The following is an 18,752-nucleotide window of genomic DNA, read 5'->3' as shown; positions in this document are numbered from 1 at the left end:
CCTTGGAATGACTAGTATTATGTGATTGATGTTTGAGCAAGTTTACTCTTTGATTTTCTAACTTAACCACAATGGTGCTTGTATATTGGTCTTAAGGTGTTACATCAATTCATCAATACAGACAGAGTCTATTCTTTTTGAGGATGACAAAGGGGGAAAAAGATTTAAGGAACAAACTGTACATAAAAACATAAAACTTAGAAAAATTCAAAAATTAAAAAATACTCACATAATTGTATTTCATTTTTCATTTTCTTCTTTATGTTTTTGTCATTATCATTCACTTATATTATTTGTTATTTTCCTTAGTTTGTACCTTTGTTGTCATCATCAAAAAGGGGGAAATTGTTGAACCCTAGTTTTGATGATGACAAAGAAACAAAGATGCAAACTAAGTAGTGAACTAATGAGTTTTTAAGTGTATGATGTTTAAGGTATCAATGAAAGGAACTGGGAGAATACGAAGTCAAGAAGAAGTCAAGAGAGGATTTCAAAGGCTAAGTAAAGAAGTTTCTATAAGTTGATACTGGAGCAAGCATTGGATCAAGAAGAAATAGAAGCTAGGCGTTTTATTTTCTAGTTCCAATGTAAAGGAACAAAGTAAGAATGGTAAGGAACAGTGGCAGCTTTATTTGAGAATGAGAGTTTGTTCCTTTGTAAGGAACAAACTAAGTGGCACTGCATGAATATGTTAAAGGAACTTAGTTAATAAAAGGAACTAGACTTAGGCGTGCAAAATCATAACGGTTAAAATGTGCAATTGAGTAAGTCATGCCTAAATTATAGGAAATTAGTTTTTTTCTATTTAAATGATAAAATCATTTTAAAAAGAAAATCTGTTTGAGAAAAGATTATTTTTTTCGGAAAATAAGAAAATAAATATCCGTTTTTAGAAAAATTTGTTTTAAAAGATATTATTTTCTTAAAGATTAAAATTCAGTTTTAAAGATAAAAACTGTTTTTATAAAACTGATTTTCGGATAAAGCTCAAGGAACTCCTATTACTTAGGAGTTGGCTTATATCCACGTTCATTTTAGATCATGGGATCATGGGACATGATGTGAAACATGTTCCTTAGGGGAAGGAACATCATTGGTTAATGGACTTAACATGTAATCAGTTTTAATCCCACGTTCTTCATGAGTATTACTATAAATATTGAAGTCTAGATTAGTTCCAAAGTGTGTCTGACTAAGTAATTAAGTGAGTTTAACTAATTAAGTGTCAGTGCCTTCATTCTCTCATAATAGCCATTTGTTCTTTGCTTTCTTACTCTAATTCCACTAAGCTTATTTCGATCAATTGTATTTTGGTTTTTAGGGTAAGGGAACTTTGAGTGAAGTTCTGTAAGAGAAAGGCTTTGAGTGAAGCTTGTATGAGTGAGAAAACTTTGAGTGAAGCTTGTATGAGTGAGAAAACTTTGAGTGAATCTCCTATGATATTATCTTTTTTTTATCTGAAGATTTCTTTTATTATCTTATTTTATTTTATTTTTCTTAAATAAGTCAAAATAAATTAAACATAATAGAAGCTTAATGCAACTCACGGTATCATAAGTAAGGATAAAGGATTGATACATTTATATCTGGCAGTTTCAGTTGAGTGGCTCTTTCTGGTCTCCCTAATAGGACATACATAACATGGACACGTAATCATGGATAATATGTTGACAATAAATGATTTGGTGGGTTTGGTTGGGAAAAACTTTGTCTATCCACTGGGTAATCTACCCACTAGAGATGGACATTAATAATTAATGTAGTATAACTCAGTAGAATTAATTATATTTTAATTCTCTATTTCTAATGAGTAGTCTACCCAGTGGATAGATGTAGCAATCTCCGATTTGGTTTTATCAATATCTGTTTGGTCTCATTAGTAACAAGATACTACTTTGATGCTTTCACAACAACAAGAAATTCAATGGTTGACCGTTGACGTGTATCAATCAACTGTAATTTTTTTTTTAATTCTTTAGGATAAGAAATCATCTACAATTTTGAGTAAAGAAGTACTACCTCTGTCTCAATTTAGTTGCTACATTTGCTTTATCACAATTTACGAGATGCAACTTCAAATACCAATATCTTGAGTTATATATATGAAAAAATTATAAAAATATATATTTGGAAAATACAAATTAGGACGAATCAAACAAGATCCAACATGACTATGTTTTTTCTTATATATAGAGAGTAAAAGATAATCAAAGTTATGACGTGAATAATGCATATGGTCTAAATGTAGCCACTAAATTAGGATAGAAGGAGCAATAATGAACTACCCCATTAAAGACCTCGAACGCCACCACTTCTCGCATTTAAGAAATGTACCAGTTCTACTCTTATTATTGTCGGCGCTATTTCCAATATAAATTTTCTCCTTCCCATATGCAAATGTAAAACTATTCTTTTCTCTAAAACTAAAATAAAATAACGAAGCTCTCCATAAACTCAGAAGTCAAAGATCACAAGTATTCCAAATCATGTCCATAACAGTTGGGAAGCCTATTCATTGTAAAGGTAAATCTCATAATTTTTTTTTTTAAGTTCATGATTTTGTTCTCTCCTTTGACGTTAAACCCACCATTTTAATAATTCTGATGGATGAAACGATGCAGCTGCTGTAGCGAGAGAAGCAGGGAAACCGTTGGTAATAGAAGAAGTGATAGTAGCTCCACCAAGTGTTCATGAAGTTCGCATAAAAATCCTCTGTACATCTCTTTGTCACAGCGATCTTACCTTATGGAACTTAAAAGTATTATAACTAGCATTTTTTTTAATTGATTCTTCTTTATTTATAATTTTTCATTGAACTATATAGTATGTATCAAACTCTAATCATATTATAATTTTTATTTTTGAAGGAACCTCCTGGGTATTTTCCAAGGATATTGGGCCATGAGGCTGTTGGGTAACGTTTTCCATCATGCTTGATTTTTTTTCTTCTTTTTTGTTTGTTTGTTTGTTTCATCTTAATGCGAATGTGTTCATTGTACCTTTTATCTTTTTTTTTTTTTTCCTTCTTGGGTGAACCGTGAACATGAGAAAGATGATAAGTTATGCATTTATGGAAGCTTTTATCTTATGACATATGATTCTTTTTTTTGCCAAATACAACTCTTTAATTTATTTTTCTTTTATGAAGAAATTAAGTCAGCCCAAGGGCTAACCCGTACCAGGGCTACTAGCCTTGTAGGAACTACCAGCACATTGGCTGTTAAAGCATGCAAAGCATGCTAAGGAAATACCCCAACATAATGCTGGAGGTAAGAATCGAACCCCTGACCTCAAGGATCAGAGGGGAGTGCTTTACCACATGAGCTAGCTCCTCATCCTTTAAATACAACTCTTTAATGTAGCCAAAGAGTTTATCAATTACATCGTCAAATAAACAAATTTTAAATTGTAGTCCAAAACTTTAGCCTGAAAATGACGTCAAATATTTGACTAAGTTAGAATTTACAGTCCAAATTAACATATTTGACTAAAACTATCCAAATATATTAAAAGTCGTGCGAAAACAAGAAAATCTGCCACGTGGTGCTCTCCCTAGAGAGTTTTAGTCCATGTAATCCATGTACAATAAAAAAATTAAGAAATTGCATAGTATAGGGTTTGATCCCGAGACCTCAAGTGCATATACTAAAATTTTAACCACTAGGCTAAGTTGTATTTAGTGTTATTATCATAAAGTATTATATTAATAAATGAAATTTTTTCTTACTCGGGGCATAGCCCGGGCCTAATAACTAGTTAACCATTTAAATTGCTGTTCAGTCATTTTCAGACAAAATTAGCATGAAAATCTCAAAGATATCCTTATTTATTTTCACATGGGACATCATTTATTCCAAATTGATTTGGCTTGAAAATGGCCTTAAATTGTAACTTATAATGGCTAATTAGTGAAATATGTTGATTGGACGTGAAAAATTCTAAGTTAGTTAAACATGTGATATCATTTTTAGGCTAATTTGGCTTAAAGATAGCTCTGGGCTTCAATTTAAAATTTTTATGTTTGATTAAGGCTACAATTAACAAAATTGAAATAAAAGAATTCTAATTAATAAAATGATCATTTTAAAAAGCTATATTTGGAAAAAAAAATCCTTCTGCCATATGATATATTATATAGTGGAATTTTTAAGGTTTCTTTATTGGTAGGGTGATTCTTGTGAAAGAATCTTGCTTACAATCAAGGGTTTTTATGTTTTATAATGTGTCATACTGGTACTAATGTACTCTATTTGATATTTAACCTAAAAAAAAGTTGTACTCCTTTGACCTATTCTATTTATGAAAAATCAAGCTTAGCTTGGCTCACTTGGTAGGAATTCCACCTCATGATTTTAAGCTCAGGGGTTCGAATCCCATCAAGTGAAGAGTACTTAGAGGAGAATTTTCCTTACGACTCCTTTTCCTTCCAAGTACATGGGCCTCTAGTTTGGGCTCTGTGCAAGTCCAGAGGTTTTATTCATTTTATCCAAAAAAAATCCATTTACGAAAAGATGTCATAGATGTTAAGAAATTTTGTAAGAAATAACCTTTTATAAGCACTTTTTTTTTATGAGAAACAACCTTTAAAACTTTTTTGGCATTTAACAACCTTAATGATTGATGCCTTATAAATTGAAATAGATGGATTAACTCATATTTCAAATTGTATGGCATTTTTCAAATTATAAGTAACTCATGTAAAATTGAAACAGATGGAATAACTCATTTTCATGATAAAATCTGTCATAGTAGTATCAATATATTAAGCAATTAAAACTTAAAAGTATTATATGCTAAAAATTTAGACAAAGTTCGATTTCAGATTATGAGTATCATCCAAAAATTTCACTTGCTTGGCAAAAATATACTTAGTATTCTTCTTTCTATCATCTGATCATTTTATATCTACCCCACCGCTAAATTAAAATGGACTACATGAGTTTTCCATGTTCAGATATCTTATACTCCCTCCGTTTCACATTATAATGTTTATTTTCTTTTAAACTAAACTAAAATGTAGTTCTTATTTTTTTTATTACACACCTTTTCATAATTTTACAAAAAAATTGTGTCACCATTATTTATTTGCTTATTGAAAATAATTTTTTGCTTTATTTTTTGAACCCCAAGGGTTGAATTAGTCATGTATTTAAAGCTATTTCACCACTTATTGTCACCCTCTCTATTAGAATTAACTTTTTCCGCATAAAATTTATTTCCAATACTTAAACACACTTCACCTTGCTCGTAGATTCTATCGTCCAAAAAAAGAATCTAACACTACTCCCTCCGTTTTAAAATATAAGGCATTCACGCTTTACGAAAATTTGCTTTGACTACAAATATCTCTCATAATATGATAAATAAAAATTATACCCTTGGATTCATCTTGAAAAATACTATAATAACATTATTTTTAAAACTTTTTATCAGCATAAATTGAGAGTAATTAACGGTCAAAGTTTAATCTCAAACATTGTGCACGTGTGTCTTATATTTTAAAGGAGAGGGAGTATAATATGAGACGGGGGGAATATATTTATTCAAGCTCTAGTATAATAATTGCTTATTGCTGCGGTGGTATTGCTGCGGTTTTACCCATACGTAGCAATATATCACGTTAAAAGAAAAGGTAAATATAAAATAAAGATATTGCTGCGGTTTCTACCAAAAAACCGCAGCAATATAGTATAATAGAAAAATTTTTGAAAAAATTTGACTTTTTGACCAAACATATTGGTGCTGTTTTTTCAAACACCACAGCAATATATTAAAATACTATTAAAAAATAATATTTTAATATATTGTTGCGGTTCTTAAACAAAACCACAACAATATCATAAAAAATATATAAAAAGCATGCTCAGTTAGGGTTTGTTTTATTTCCTCTCTCACAACTCACAGCCGTTCACTCCTCACTCCTCTCTCTTTCACCCTCACTCCTCTCTCCTCTCACCGACCCTCACTGCTCTCACTCCTCTCGCCGACCCTCACTCCTCTCTCCTCTCGCCGCCCCTCACTCTCACATCACCACTCCCCTTCACCCTCGTCCTCTCACCTATTGCTTTGAAACCGCAGCAATATGTTCAAATATTGCTACGGTTTAAAACCGCAGCAATATAATTAATACATATTGCTGCCCCCTTAACTGCTGCGCGCCCAAAATCGCAGCAATAGGCCACTTTTTGACCGCAGCAATAAGCATTTATTCTACTAGTGAAGCTTTGAACTTCATATCTCTTTTAAATTTCGATGGAGGCATTAAATTGAGAGATGATTTTGGAAAAATAATATGAATTCACCCGTTTCAATGGTAGTATAAACTACAATTGCAGCATTGCAAAAAAAAAAAACAAAATTGCGGGGTTGGTTTACGTGCCTAACCTTAGGTATAGAGTCATATGCATTAAATATGGTAGTTCAAAGAGATAAACGAAATACAATGGGATCAAATCAACCACGAACTTTCTGTAGCCCAAGATGGTATTGAAATTCGGGGAAATATTTCTCAGTGGGAAGAGAAAAAGAAAAACATTAGGGCCTCCACTGACCTTAAAGTGGACTATTGGAAACAAAGGGCAAGAACTAAGTGGGATGAGCTTGAGGACCAACCCTCAAGCTTCTTCTACAAATGCACTAAGGCCACACAGGGGGAAAACAAAATTCGAGCTATTAAAAATAAGGAGGGAGTTTGGATCGCGGACACACCGGCAATAAAAGAGGAATTTGTGAATTTCTATAAGGACCTTTTCTCAGGCAGTGCGAGCACGGGGGCTGTGTGGATGAGCTTGAGGAATGGTTAGGATCCATGAACCACCTAAATGAGCCACAAGTCAAATACTTGTTGGAACCCTTTACCTAGGAAGAAATAAAGGAAGCCATATTCAGCATGAAGCCCATCAAATCACCAGGCCCGAATTCATGCAGAAACAATGGCATGTGATAGGAGAGGAAATTGGTCAAGCTGCTAAGAATTTCTTGGATGGAGGGTACATGCTAAGAGAAATGAACCAAACTTTTATTGCTCTCATCCCAAAAGTAGATAGGCCGGAGCATGTAAACCAATTTAGACCTATTAGTTTGTGCAACACATCTTATAAGCTCATCTCTAAATGCTTGGTAAGAAGGTTACAACCCTTGATGAATTCCTTAACAGGAGAAAATTAAAATGCCTTTGTTCGAGGGCGTTCTATAAATGATAATTGCATAATTGCGCACGAAATGCTTAACTTTGTCAAGAAAAGCAAAAAGGGTGCTAAATACTCCATGATACTAAACCTAGATCTCAATAAGGCGTATGATAGGATTAGTTGGAGTTTCGTGACGGAAGTTCTTATAGCTATTGGGTTGCCAAATATTTGGATTCACCTAATCATGGAATGCATCTCTTCGGTTACTTACTCGGTGATTGTCAATGGGGAAGCAGTTGGCCAAATAAAACCAAAAGTGGGTTTGAGGCAAGGGGACCCCCTTTCTCCTTACCTCTTTATACTCTGTATGGAAGTGCTTTCGAGAAGATTAACCCAACAACAAGGGCAGGGACTCATTAAAGGACTGAAATTAAACCGAAGAGCCCCTGAAATTTCGCATCTTTTCTTCGCAGATGATGCCGTCTTCTTCATAAAGGGCACCTTGGAAAATGTACGAAACGTAAGGCGCTCTCTAAATAAATTCTGTGAATTGTCGGGTGAAATGATTAATGCTCAAAAATACTATACGGTTTTCAGTCGGAACACACCTGAGAAGTTCGTCAGACTCTTGAATAATGGTTTTAAAGTTACAAACAAGGAAAAGTTAGGTAAGTACGTAGGGTGCCCTATGGATGTAACAGACTACTCTTTAAGTGTGTTTCAAAACTTACCCGAGAAGATTGTGAAAACGATCTCTACCTGGCAATTCTGGGCTCTCAATCAGGCAGGTAAACTGATTCTTATTAACAGTATCCTTATAGCTTTTGCCTCAGACGTAATGGCTAGCTACTTATATGATCCCTAAAAGAATACTTGCCACCGCAACCTCGACTATCCTTAAATTTTGGTGGGAGGCAAAAATTAGGAAAGAGACCTTTTTATTAGAAGAAAAAGACTTTGCTAGAGGAACATAAACACAAAGGGGGGTTAGGTCCAAGGAACTTGAGCGCTATCAACTCAGATACACCTTTTAAACAAGCATGGAGAATTCAGAATAATCAAGGCCTCCTCGCCAGCAAAGTTTTCAGAGCTAAATACTTGGACCATTGGTTTGGGAACAACATGAGGGGAAAGATTCCGCAGAATAGTACTTGGGGGGGGGGGGGAAGTATTATCAAGAGTGTTGGCCATATGGCAAAGGGTATAGGAAAGAGAATAGAGAACGGAAAAACTACATAGATTTTAAACACAGTATGGGCAGACGGAAGAAGTGTTCAATTCAAATAGAATGTAATCAATCCAGACGAGCAAAAACCGATTTGGGTAAGTGACCTAATTCTGGAAAATCGCACTTGGAACTCAGCCCTCTTAAGGAAATGGTTTGAAGAGGAGGATGCAAAAACCATTAAAACAGTCCATATCTCCTCAATCGACAAGGAAGATGAATTTAGTTGGGAGAAAACAAATCATGGGAAATACTTAACCAAATCAGGGTACTGGCTAAGTGTTAGAGATTCATCCCCTTTACAAGATGACATTTCAAAATTCTGGAAACAAAAATTCTGGCCAAGATGGAAAATATTCTATTGGAAGCTAGTTAATGGTGCTTTGGCCACCGGAGTCCGGAGTAAACCTTATAAAGAGGAAAATTCTAAGCGAGACCCATGCCCGTTTTCTGGAAAGGGCGAGAAGTCGGATACTCACCTATCTAAAAACTGAAAAATATCTATGAGAATCTGAAAAAGCTCAACTCTAGGAATAAACTCGAGGACCCTAGATAACATCTCGGTTGCGATTTGGACAAGGAACTGGCTATGGTACCTGATACAGGAGACTTGGGGGAAAAAACTCTAGACTTGCTAGGGATGTTATGGAGTATTTGGTTGCTAAGAAACAAAATTGTTTTTAATAAATGCTACAGCTTTAACCCCCAAGATACCTACGAAATTTGTAGCCACTGGAAGAAAAGATGGTGGGATTGCGCTAGCGAAAGTAAAGATGCGAGGATGAGGAGAGCCAAAGGAGAAGACACGCAGGGTAAGGCAACTCGGGAGAAAAACAGGGATAACAACCAAAGCCAAAATACACTGGTTATCGCTGGAGCGTGGAAAGCGAACAAAAACAATACGAAAGATCCAGGGGTTGCTCCTTATGGGTGGGTGTTAATCGAAGGAAACATTGAAAAAGCAAAAGCAGGAAGGACGAGGGAGGCAAGTTCAGCGACACAAACGGAAGCTTATGCCCTTCTGTTTGGGCTTAAGGAATGTAGAAACCACAAGATTAAAAATGTGTAGATTTGGACTGATTCTAAGCAAGTGGTGGAAGGAATTCGAGACTATACTAAGGCGTTTTCTTCAATTAGAAATATATTGCTTGATATGTTGCTGATTTTAGAAGAGTTTGAGTCAATTTGTATAATCAAGGTAGAAAGAGCAAAAGTTCAAAAAGCCCATATCTTGGCTACGCAAGCCATGAAAAGGGGAACTAGTTAGTAACTGTACGTTGTTATATTTATGCTATTGTCCAAAAAAAAAGTGGTAGTCAAGTTACCGTATTTTAAATGTTATCATCAATCCCCGAACCAAATTTGCAAATTATTCAAGTGTGCACTATTTGTCGTTGCTTGTACGCTTTGCACGTGCACATAGTAGGTCCTAGTGGGCCTACCAATGGAAGAATAGCATTTTTAGGTGGCAAACCTTCACGAGTTTCAACTAATAAGATAATTATGGTGTCTTTAGTTCCTTACTTCCTTTCGGAATATTTTGATTATGGGTTATGTTATATGCAGTCCTTAGGGTTGCATATAAGACATAAATACACTACTTAAAATGGAAATAAGTTGTGAATTTATGGAAAAAATTTGCATCAACCGATGTAATAAATGATCAATTAATGCAACTTATTTTCATTTTTAGTTTCTAATATATAGCCCTTAAGGCTGCATATAGCTTTTCCCTTTGCTTATAGATTTGAAGATATTAGAGCATTGTCAATGGTGAACAAAAAGTTCACCAAATTTCCCTCCTTCCTCATGTTTTGTTCATTTCATAAATAAAAATATCACCTCCATTCCACTCATAAACAAATAAATTATCACTATACCTCATTTTATTTTTTAAAAAATATTTTGAAATATGTTAATATGGGTATCGTTTTATGGAGGGAAATAAATTATGAATTTTGGTATAATTTTTTTTTTTTGATAAAGGAATTTTCCGGGAAATTCCATAGAAATTTTCGCAAATTTTCTCAAAGTTATCCAGGACATGTGGCAACTTGTCATTAGCTTGTTTTGTGTAGTTTAGGATGAACAATTTGTTCACATGGTGAACAATAAACAATTTTTTCATGTCATGAACAAATTATTAACACCAATGGGAGAGGTGTTTTTTTTGTTCACTCAAAAAAATTGCAATTTTATGAACAATTGTGTCATCATTGGCATTGCTTTTATGATAGAAAAATTATTTTTAATAAGTCAATTTTTGGTTGATCTTCTCTTAATGTTTTGATTATCTTAGAATAAGTTAACTTTATATCTACTTCTATTGTAAACGAGTTGCGGACTTTGAAATTATAATACGTGTCCATTTTAATAGGATGACATTGTGATTTAACTCATTTATAGCAAAAATAGATACAAGTTTACTTATTCATAGCTAATTGAAAGATTGACTTATTTTAAGAAGAAATCGCCAAGGTTAACATATTAAAAATAACCATTATCAATTTACCATATGCGATAGTAGTATATTCCTTATAATACATAACTTGAGCACAAAGTCTTAAAAAAAACGATCTCACGTTAGTCTTAAAGTAAGGCCTGACCAGCATGTCAAGGACCAACTCAACCATCAGCTTAAGCTGATGGTTGAGGCCCCAGGATTATATCTATACTTTATCACGCCCCCTCACACAAGAGCCCTTTGAGCCTAAAGTGTGGATGCAGAACAAGCCTCCCTCATACCTGGCGCGAGATATTCCACTGAGAAAGGAGGGGTGGATGAGATTCGAACCCGTGACCTTTTTGTCACGCTGGCTCTGGTACCATGTCAAAGGACTAACTCAACCAAAAGCTTAAGCTGATGGTTGAAGTCCGAGGAATAGATCTATACTCTATCAATATATATTTTTAGAATACGGACCGCATTTTACAAATTCTCACGATAATATTTTGGCGAATTAGTTAATATTTTTGGCGAATTAGTTAAGAATTTTTGCACAATAGTTTATAGCTGGTAATCTTTATGCAAACTTCCATTGTTTTTTAGTTAAGATATTCAGTACATTAGTTAGTGTCGTTCTATAATTAGTTAAAATTAATTGAGCATTATTTTGGTTTCTAATATAAATGAAGAATCAAATTTTTTAGAAATCTAAAATGTCAAATACAAAAGACAACCTGAAAAAATACTTAAAACAACCTAGCATTTGGAGTAATTGTTGTACTAATTTCATTTTGGTTCTTGGAATTTATTTTTTTGATCTTCTCAAAATGACTTTTCTTTCTTGCACTTCTTCTCTTTGTTTTTGAAACATACGGGTATAAAATAACCAATGTAGTTGTACTTGATGAGCGTCGTTCTTCTACGATTAATTTTGTAGTTAAGACTTTATTTATGATTGCAAGAGTATTTTCGTAAACTTCTTGGAGTGCCTTTCTTGCATCTTCATTATCTTGACTTTTGAGAATGAGATTGTAAAACTAATTTTCTCGCGGTTTCATATCGCCATGTGATCACGTTGGTTTATCTATTCATTTCTCTTTTCCACACTTTCCTCTTTACATGATTCCCAACGCATAAAATACAACAATTCTAGCAGCATAACTATTACTTCATATTATTTAACTATTACGAATAAATTAATAACTAATAACATTTAGGTATTAGTTATGTTTTTCAAATAAAAAGTTAAACTTTCAAATGCAAAAGTTAAGTTTTCGGTACCAAAAGTGATATGATTTGTTTCTTAAAAGTTTTTGCAAGTGCAAGTTATCATCTAACTATGGGCAGTATATATTACCTTTTTGATGAATATGCATCAAACTCTTCTTTCACTCCAAATATGATAAACATCTTATCAGGTGAAAAAACAAAGTAAGTGTTTGTGGACATTGTCATTGCAAACTTGTGCTCAAATATTTTACTTACATCCAAATTAAACATCTAATGCATGTTGTATGCAGAGAATGGAGGAGGAAAATAATATAGGTTTTAGGGTGTCTTGATGGATTAGAGAAAAAGGAGAGAATGTTTATGTATATTGAGTTAGGGTCAATAAAATGCATTATAATATGGAATATATGATATAACTAATATACTCCAGTGCTTAACTAATATACTCCAACGCTTAACTAATATACTCCAGTGCTTAACTAATTCATCCAGAAACAATATAAGGCAATCATAACTAATAGGTGCAAGCGTTTAACTAATTCTACTGTTGGTTTGATGTACGTGCATGATGTCAGCATGACATTAGCGATCTCACATTAACACTAACGTGAGACCGTCTCTCCAAAAACGGACTCTAACTTGAGAATACGTTAATTCTTTAATGATATTGTTAAAAAAAAATGAAAGATATTGATCAAAGTTTGCATATATAAACAATAAAATAGTTGGAGTAGAATATTTTCAGCTATTAATTTTACATATTGGTGAACAAGTGGCTTATGATAGTAATGAATTTAAATGTAAGTATTTAAGAAGTCTTATGCCAATGCCATGATGATATAATGCTATCCTCAAACATGAATTTTTCTTCTAAACATTCATTGTCGCGTGATTACTTAGATATTTTATTGTAATAAAATGTGAAAGGAGGGTACATTGGCTGTTCGACTTGCATGGATTTGCATTTATGGCTTTGCTAGCTTAGTATGGCAACTGTATTATGTGTCTGAACAGTACTAACTTACAAACTTATTCTTGGTAATGGTACTATAGGATAGTGGAGAGCGTAGGCGAGGATGTGAAGGAATTTGCTGAAGGAGATTTTGTAATGCCAGTATTTTTGGCGAATTGTGGGGATTGTGGTGACTGTAAACATAGAAAAAGCAATCAATGTTCAACGCTTCCATTTAAGCTGTCAAATCTGATGCCAAGAGATGAGACTGGCAGATTTACAAATACTAAAGGAGAAACCTTGTACCATACTTTGCATGTCTCGAGTTTTACTCAGTATACAGTTGTGGATGTTGCTCACTTAACCAAGGTTGATCCACAAATACCACCTAATAGGGCTTGCCTTCTCAGTTGTGGTGTCTCCACAGGTAACTCCGTTCACTTTTCTAGCTTGTATAGCATCTTCATGTTATAGAGATGTTACAACTTACATGTACCCTGCTTCCCATATTAATCGATATAGTTTGACCGGCATAGAGTTTAGGAGCTTCTACTTTTTTTCTGAACTCCGCACAAACTGCGATACCTAATACGCAAATAGCTACATGCATGTGGTATACTTATGGCTGATCCTAAAAAAAACTTAGAGAATTGCATCCCGGCAGTAGTTTTTGTAGTACAACGAATTAGAAGGCAACATAGATCTTACTTCTATATTATTAGTGAAACACTTAAAGAAACATTTTTAGTAGTGACAAATAACAATCTACCGATGAGAATAATGGGTTCAGAATATAGAGATTCCTTCTAAAACATTTTTAAGCCATAATAAATATAAAGTACTACAGAAATGTCACTGAAACTGAAATAATTGACAAGATTATGTTTGCCTTGAAGTTCACCAATAATATGATGGAGCAAATATTTTAGGACGGATTAAAAACATAAAATATGAAGCAAAGATTTTGGGACGGTCAATAAGAAACATCGTGAAGATGCAGTAGCCTCTTTGTTCCTGATCTCTAAGTAACGCTCTTGTCAAAGGCTACATCACAAGCATATTTATAAATTTGGAAAAATTGATTCTAATAATCCAACCTTTAGGCTATTCGCTCAAATTAATCCTACCTTTTGATTATTTTTTAATAATCCAACCTTTTAACATGATCCGCTCATATTGAACCGTGACCTGTTGACACATGTTGGTGACCAGTCGAACGGGTTAATTGAACACGTGTCTTAATATAATTTGTTCTAATTTAATTAATCAATTCTTTTAATTAACCTAACTAAAACTAATCTAACCACTAACACAGCACAACCACCACCACCAATAACACCACCACAGCCAACAACACCACCACCACCCCTTTGTGACTCCACCACCAAGAAAACCACCTTCTCCAGCCTCACTTTCTCTCTCCTCCCCACCACGAACCAAAACTCGACCCCACCCTAGCTTCATTTTCACCAACCAAAATCTACCCTGCGAAGCCGAAAAATTGGTTTCAAGGATGAGGATCTTCCCAAAGGGTGGGGATTTAGGGTCACAATGGGTGAGGGGGCTGTCAGAAACTCGCCGGGGGAGAGGGGGTTGTCGCAACCTAGCAGGCAGTCCGGGTGGGGGTGCTCACAAGGGGTGCGGTGGAGAGCGGAGGGGTGCTCGCATGCGACGAGTTTGGGGATTGTTTGTAGAGGGTGGTAGGGGTGGTGGGGAGGGGAGGAGGAGAGAGAATGTTGTTGATGGGGAGTGATCGTGATGCGGAAAGGATGGGGTTTAAGGTAGTGGAGATTGAAGGAGAGAGGAGAACAGTGGTGGTAGTGGTAGGTGAAGGAGAGGAAGATGAAGTTGAAGGTGAAGAGGAGGTTACAGGTGAGGTGGTGATGGTGGATTGATTTTGGTGTGATTGCCTTTAATGAAGAGGAGGAGAGAGATTTAAAGAGGGAAATGAGAAAAAAAGAAAAGAAAAATATTTAATGTTACAACTTCAACAAGTTACCGGTTTTATGGTTCAATAAGAGCAGATCATAATAATAGGTTGGATTATTAAAAAATAATCAAAAGTTGGGATTAATTTGAGCGAACGGCCTAAAGGTTGGATTATTAGAATCAATTTTTCCTATAAATTTTAACCTTAATAGGTTTTTCAAGTTTTTTTTGTAGCATCTTTATTCCCTAGTAAGCAAAGCCCAAAGATCTATGAACAAGTGCATATGAAACAAGTCATCTCTATCTCACTGATAAAGGCTTCATTATGAAAAGGTGCAAGTGAAACAAGTGTTGACAGCAATATTACCTGCAGGGGTTGGTGCTGCTTGGAGAACGGCACAAGTAGAAGAAGGCTCAACAGTCGCTATATTTGGCCTAGGTGCAATTGGTTTAGCGGTATGCAACTCATTTCCCTCTATCTAAAACAAATCATGAATTGATTTGTTCTTGTTGCTTTCATAAAGGTTGCGGAGGGAGCAAGACTTTGTGGAGCTACTAGAATCATTGGTGTTGATGTTAATGCTTCTAAATTTGAAATAGGTAACTTCCGTCTTTGGCATTCCATGTCTGTTTTGCATCAAATATCCTACTAATCTTCTGTCTTCGAATTTTTTCTTCGGATATTATGTACTTGAGCTTCTAAGGTAGTTTCGCTTATCTCATGCTCTTTTTTGCAGGAAAAAAGTTTGGAGTTACAGACTTTGTCAATCCTATGGATAATGCAACTAAATCAGCTAGTGAGGTCTTAGCTTGATCCTCTTTCCCTACCTAGTTAATGCTTGCAGTTTCTCTAATTGTTCTTGCTTTGTTTAGATTCTTGATTCAGCTACCTAATTCTTATTGATCGTTCATAAAAAAATTTAAAGGCATTAGTGTTAAATATCACCAAAATATTGCTTGAAGATTGATCACTTAAGAAACTAATGTCTTCATGACATCAAACTCTTATGCTGAGCAGATTATTAATGAGATGACAGATGGGGGTGCAGACTACTGCTTCGAGTGCGTGGGCATGGCATCGTTGGTGGAAGAAGCTTTCGCCTGCTGCCGAAAGGTCTTTCTCTCTGTTTAACGGATTTATTTGCAAACTTATGATAGGCTTAAGCTCAACTAAGCAAACACAATCAAACTAAACAAAAGCCAATTTGACATTAGCCAAACCCCTAGTACCCACTACTAACCCATGTTACTCGAACTCTTCTTTTCATAGTTTCATCACAAATTCTTGTTTCGCATCCTTAAACATTTTAACCTGGCTTTCTCTAGGCAGCTGCTCTTCATTTCAGACCAAATTATGCAATTTTCCCATATAATAGCAAACTTTGACACTTCCACGCATAAACTTGTATAAAATGAGTACTCGAGTCTAAGTAATATAGCTTGTCACTAGAACCGTCTTCTAAGCATTTTTTGTGCTATTGATGAAGTCTGATGTTCTTGCCATGAGTGCCGCAGGGTTGGGGAAAGACAGTGGTCTTAGGAGTTGATAGGCCTATGTCCAAGTTGAGCCTTAGCTCCCATGATGTGCTACAAAATGGGAAGATCCTTACAGGTTCTCTGTTTGGAGGTCTCAAAGCCAAATCTGACATTTCCACTCTAGTTAAATGGTACTTAGATAAGGTAATGCAAACCAGTTCTTTCTCTCATCGTCTATTTTTTTTTATAGAACAGCTAGTTTATCTTGCAATTCAGATATTACCATATCCAAGTTTTTGTTTATGGATTTCGAATCTAACACTTGTAACTTGTACCAGAAACTGCAACTCGATGAGTTTGTAACGCACGAGATGAAGTTTGAGGACATCAACAAGGCCTTTGAGTTGCTCCTTGAAGGAAAGTCTCTTCGATGCGTGTTGTGGATGAATACATGATGGGGAATAATATGGAATTGTAAAACTTTTTTTAAAAAATAAACATTAATTCATTGATTAAAAGTCATACGACATCTACAATAAAAGTTAAAACTAAACAAATACATATCAAAATGGAATTGTAAACCTTTAATTTCTCAAGTGCTTGTTTTATTTGACTTCATTTTTTATAATATGGGAAAATCTATACAAATATATTAAAAGGCGTGCGAAAGAAAGCCTATGTGCCACGTGAAACTCTCCTCAAATTTCTAATGCAAATGTTTTGAAAAGAAATGTGTAAGTGCAAGATATCGAACACATGACCTTTGAAAAGAAAAGTTAGAGTTTAACCATCAATATACTATGACTTTATTGTTTAATGTTTTAAACAAAATATGATGAAGTCTTGTAGTAATTATGATTAACTAAAAAGACTTAAACAAGATATACATTTGTGACATTTTATTACGTAACTTACAAGAGAATATTGATGTCATATTCTCTTATCATAATTCCTTTTAAGGTATTGTTTTCAAAGTCAATCCTTTCAAATTTTTTATTACTTATCATGTATTGATGTGAATTTTTCAATTTATTAATGGACAAAAAATAGCAAAATAAATTATAAAATTTAAAAATAATAACATATATTTTTATTGTAACTGAGCTGAGGCATCGCCCGGGTAAAAAAAAACTAGTTCCCTATAAAAAGGAGATTGGATTTGTGCGACATGAAATCTTCTTTTTAGGTTTGCAGTATAGTTCATATCTTTCGATCTTGTAGCCCAATGTCACATATGATGGTCACTTAATACCAAAATGCAAATATTTTGTGACCCGCTTTTTGGCAGTTGGCAATTGACATTTTGTGGAACTACAGGTGACACTCAAGAAAGGGGGTTGAATTGAGTGACAAAATCTAATCGATTTTGCAAAAACACTTTTATGACACAGTGCCTTACACTATGTTATTTACCCGTAAACTTTCCGATTGATGTTTTTGCTTAAACTAAATTGTATCAAAACACGAAAACAATGAAATCAAATAATAAGACACATGAATTTAACGTGGTTTCAATCTCACCTCTCAGATCTACGTCCACATAATATTCCAAATTCTCTAATGCAAGGAGACTTTCCTCTACTGAAAAAGGACCATGAGACATCCGCAACCAATTTTGCCCACAAACTAGTGCTTCCACCATTCTAGGAGTCAAAGATGTGCTAAAAGAATCTAAAACACGACCTCCAGTACTAAATGCAGACTCGGAAGCGACGGTGGAAACAAGAATAGCTAGCATATCCCTTGCCATCTTACAAAGAACAGGGTACCTTCTTGGTTGATCATGCCACCATCCTTATATATGAAAAGTCTTAAAATACCAAACTCTTGATACAATCCGCACAACTAACTCTTGTAGTGCTCCCAAACACTTAGCTCTAAGTGTTGCTACTCTCTATAATGTGAGAATTACAGAAAGAATGATCGTTACATTCGTTGTTTAGAAAACTTAACTTACTAGAACTCTGTGTCATACACTGTGCTTTGGGAATCCGTTTTCAGCTCTCAAAATTTATCAAAAACCAAATCTGAAAACGTGAGTTGTTCTTCTCATTTCTATCCCTTATATAACCTATCAACTGAATACAAATTATTCTCCAAGGTATGGTTATCTTCTTGAATAATTTTTATTACTAAAATTAAGGGATAAAATCTTTTCCTTTCTAAAATCACATTTTATCTTTTATAAAAATTGATTTTTTTCTTTCCTTATAAGATAAGGATTCCTCCATATCTTATGCCAACTATTAATCAGATGTTAAATCAATGTTATCCAAAAATCTTTATCAAAATCTTTTTCTATAAAAATCAGTTTTTCTAAACCTCTTCTTTTTCTTTTTTCGATAATCTTTATTCAAAATCTTT

At 34.4% G+C, this 18,752-nt stretch overlaps 1 protein-coding gene across 1 annotated transcript; it reads left to right on the top strand.

The window, feature by feature from the left end:
• Positions 1–2,327: 2,327 nt before the first annotated feature.
• Positions 2,328–17,046, top strand: LOC104884255 (alcohol dehydrogenase-like 7). Its single transcript, XM_010668879.4, has 10 exons — positions 2,328–2,523; positions 2,622–2,758; positions 2,868–2,914; positions 13,085–13,410; positions 15,286–15,368; positions 15,437–15,512; positions 15,650–15,714; positions 15,931–16,026; positions 16,428–16,592; positions 16,727–17,046. Exons 1-10 carry the CDS (start codon positions 2,487–2,489, stop codon positions 16,841–16,843), a joined length of 1,149 nt encoding a protein of 382 aa, XP_010667181.1. The 5' UTR covers positions 2,328–2,486; the 3' UTR covers positions 16,844–17,046.
• The last annotated feature ends 1,706 nt before the right edge of the window (positions 17,047–18,752 follow it).

Source organism: Beta vulgaris, chromosome 1, assembly GCF_026745355.1.
Source record: "Beta vulgaris subsp. vulgaris cultivar EL10 chromosome 1, EL10.2, whole genome shotgun sequence".
NCBI classification, from domain to species: Eukaryota; Viridiplantae; Streptophyta; class Magnoliopsida; order Caryophyllales; family Amaranthaceae; genus Beta; species Beta vulgaris.
The sequence above is the reverse complement of the archived record's forward strand: the minus strand, read 5'-3'. Positions and strand labels throughout refer to the sequence as shown.